General features: G+C 38.3%; 2 protein-coding genes across 2 annotated transcripts; one reads left to right on the forward strand and one right to left on the reverse strand.

Annotated features, from left to right (window-relative positions):
• The first annotated feature begins 6 nt into the window (after positions 1–6).
• LOC108354432 (glycosyltransferase-like domain-containing protein 1-like) lies at positions 7–452 on the forward strand. Its single transcript, XM_017605620.1, has one exon. The coding sequence runs from the start codon at positions 42–44 to the stop codon at positions 450–452; it is 411 nt and encodes a 136-aa protein (XP_017461109.1). The 5' UTR covers positions 7–41.
• Positions 453–933: 481 nt separating this feature from the next.
• On the reverse strand, positions 934–2,683 carry LOC108354433 (abscission/NoCut checkpoint regulator). Its single transcript, XM_017605621.1, is given in 3 exon segments — positions 934–1,950; positions 2,005–2,243; positions 2,314–2,683. Coding segments are annotated over 3 exon segments (1,140 nt in total). The 5' UTR covers positions 2,362–2,683; the 3' UTR covers positions 934–1,097.
• Between the last annotated feature and the right edge of the window lie 668 nt (positions 2,684–3,351).

The following is a 3,351-nucleotide window of genomic DNA, read 5'->3' on the forward strand; positions in this document are numbered from 1 at the left end:
ACTATCCTATTAAGTTCCATGCCTTCCCCAATAAACGACTGATGATCGGTGGCGCGGAACCATCCCTAACTTCGTTGATGAGTGATAAAGACTGCTTGCATCTGATATGGCCACATCGTTGGGAGCACGACAAAAATCCAAAACTGCTGGTAGAAGTGTTATTGGAACTTAACAAGCGACAGGTCGACTTCAAAGTGACGATATGTGGTGAGAATTATCAGGCGGCACCAGAGTCCTTCGATGGTCTGCAAGACAAACTGGGGGCAAAGCTGATAAACTTCGGATTCTTGCCACGAGATAAGTACATTAAGACGTTATTGTCCGGCGATGTAGTAATCTCGACGGCAGGACATGAGTTCTACGGTGTAGCTATGTACGTGGCGTGCAAGATACATATGTNATACTCAGCTCAACATTTAGTGCCTAAATTCCTCGAGAAGCTGCGCATTTAATGTCGCATATTCTCGCAAGGTCGATTTTTGAATAGATTTGGTGCAATAATTATTGAAGCAAAAAATAATATAATGTGGAAAAGGTTTGAAATTAAATGTTGTCATGCAGGACTATCCCATTGGCTTAAGCGGATATGCATTAGAAGCGCAGATATCCGGTGTTCTAGGTGGAAAATGTAGACCAACCGGACCCCTAAGCTAACAGATAGAAAAGTTCAAAACTTTACGAACAAAATTTTTGCATAAAGATGGGGCAACAAATTTTTGTGCTTGGAAATCTGTTACACTACTTAAAATTAATATTTGGTTAAAATTTGATAAGTTCAATAATTTCGCTGGTAAATATTCCTGGATATAATTGTTTGTTGTTCTTAAGCCTATACTACTGTTTTCCATATCATTACAAATGTACATAGAAATGTACCCTTACATATACATTTTCTATATTCTAAGCTACTATAGAGTAACTGAAACGGAAGCGTTCGTTGTTTAAAAGTTTATAATACTTCTTATTTTGTATTCCTCATTATTTTGCTAATGTTAAAGAGTTCATCTAAATATATGTATGTTGTATCAAAGTAAAGTACGAATATATAGATATTCACGTGATTTGGTTGAGTTACTGTTGCATTGCGCCGGATTTTCCTAAAAATGATTTTCTTTAAATTTTGGCGGGGCTGAGTATGCCATTTTTTCGTGTGTGCGATACTCTTCGTCGTCGTCGTGACACTCGCGAAAACATTGTGTACAAAATAGTTCCCCATCGCAGCCTTTGCAACGGTATGCTGCATCTTCGTTGCAGATATTGCACCATGGCAACTCTTCGAAATCGCTAGGACGTGTTCCATCTGGTGGTGGCGGTACACTAGCAGCCAGTTCAGTTTCTAAATCTGTGGCGGTGCTGCAAACGCGCGCCCGTTAAATACTAAAAGGCAAGTTCAGTCAAAATATATCAAGCGATCCCATACTATTTATACTTAATACCTTTTCCATAACAGCTTTCAAAACCGTTTCATCATCTTCATTATCACTAGGCGTATTTGTGTCTGGTGAGTTGCCTTTTTGACCCGGTCCTAGATTGGATCTCAACGCATCATCCACCGGGTGTTCCCTTAATGCTCTCAACCGGCGTTCAATATCTGATATGGCGTCATCGCGTTCATTTTCTACCTTCCTATCAATTTGTGTTTCACCCATAAATTGCTCTAACAGGTCGTGCATTTTTTGTTGATTCGTACGTTCGTCTGTAGAGAGAAGTAAGTCTTTTTTGGAGTAATCTTTGTGGGGCATGCCATTTAAATTCGCAAGCCGTGCGCGTATCTCATCATCTGTTCCAGAATTTTCAATTGTTTTCAGGTCTTTCAATCGTTTTGAAATCACATTATCAAGGTTGCCATCGATATAGGCATCCACTGTATTGGAATGTGTAACCGAAGCCGCCGATGTGGAGCTTGCAATCGGTGCCAGCACTTCACCTAAATCAGGTGGCGGATCATCTCTGCAATGATAAGTTATACAGCATCCATAATAATTTATATACTAAGGATTTTACTCTAGCAAAGCTGCAGCTGCCACTACTAGAGGATCGGTACTCCTTTTCGCGGTGGACTTTGTCACGAGCACACCAGGCAAGGCATCGATGTCAACGACCTTTTCAGTTGGTTGCAGTTTTGAGAGTTTGTCATAGCATATTAGACAAACGTTCAATACTTTGCCACCGTGTCGCGGTACTGGCATTGGTCGTTTCAGGCATTTTAAGCAATAAGAGTAGCCACAATTAGGACAACCGTGCTGCTTAAACAAAGAAAATTACTTTTTGTGGTACTAAATTACGGTAATTCTGATTTAGTTTGGAAGTTACCTCTTTAGTGAAGAGTCCATACCGTTTACCGCAACCAAAGCAGGACATTTTTGAAAACTAAAACATAAATATATATGTTTGTGTGTAGCAACTATTTTGCACTTATTTATAAAAAGTTATTCGATTGCTACGAATTTTAATTATCTATGAAAAAAATGGATTATTCACTGTTTATCAGCAGTCAGCTGTTATTTACTAAAGCCGCTTGAGGCGACACCTGTATGTCAGTGGCACGATTGACATTTCCTTTCTCACAAAACGGATGTAAGCGTCAGTTCGCGCGGAAATGTAATTTGTAAAGGCTGTGTGAAAATTTAAGCTCTGTGAAAAAATGTTTAAAAGAGTGTCTATTGCGATAAAACTGTTAAATTTAGGCAATTTTTATGCGTTTGGCTAGTGTGTGTTAAAAAAGTGTTACTTAATGTTTAAAATATATGTGTGTAGTAAAAGCGGTAAGCTATTTAGTTGTGCTGGCAAGCAGGCCAAGCTAGTGAAAATCTATTTTCATTTTGCAAGAAGGTAATAGCTTTTATTTGAATAAGTTTTGGCTTTTGTGTAGAAAGTTGTGATGTGTTATAGTGAGTATACTTCAGATGCCTATTGTGACGTTTTTAAGTAACCGGCGGAAGCATATTCCGCCAATCTGGGTGCTGACACAAATTATGAATCCTAACCTCACAACGTGCCTATAAATAGGTAAGCGATTGTTTTTGTACCACTTTTTGTAGGGCAATAAATTCATTTCTTTTTGACAGTGAATCTTACAATTTGTTTCTGACTATGTATAAAAACCAAGGCACATTAAACAGGTAGTATCAGTAGAGCAAAAACAACATTTGCGTGTATTTTGTTGTTGCTTCTGGTATCGAAAGTGTCAAAAACTGTTCTGAATTTTTTCTTCTAAATCAAAGCGTGCCATGTGAAATACAAACAATTATAAAAAATAAAAAATTGAAATTGGGGAAAAAAAGTGGTGCAACTTTCTTTCCTAGTTGTTGTTGTTGTTGTTGTTGTTGTAGCGGCTACAACAACCCCGCC

This window comes from Rhagoletis zephyria, unplaced genomic scaffold, assembly GCF_001687245.7.
Source record: "Rhagoletis zephyria isolate East Lansing unplaced genomic scaffold, Rhagoletis_zephyria_1.1 Rzeph_scaffold_35937, whole genome shotgun sequence".
NCBI classification, from domain to species: Eukaryota; Metazoa; Arthropoda; class Insecta; order Diptera; family Tephritidae; genus Rhagoletis; species Rhagoletis zephyria.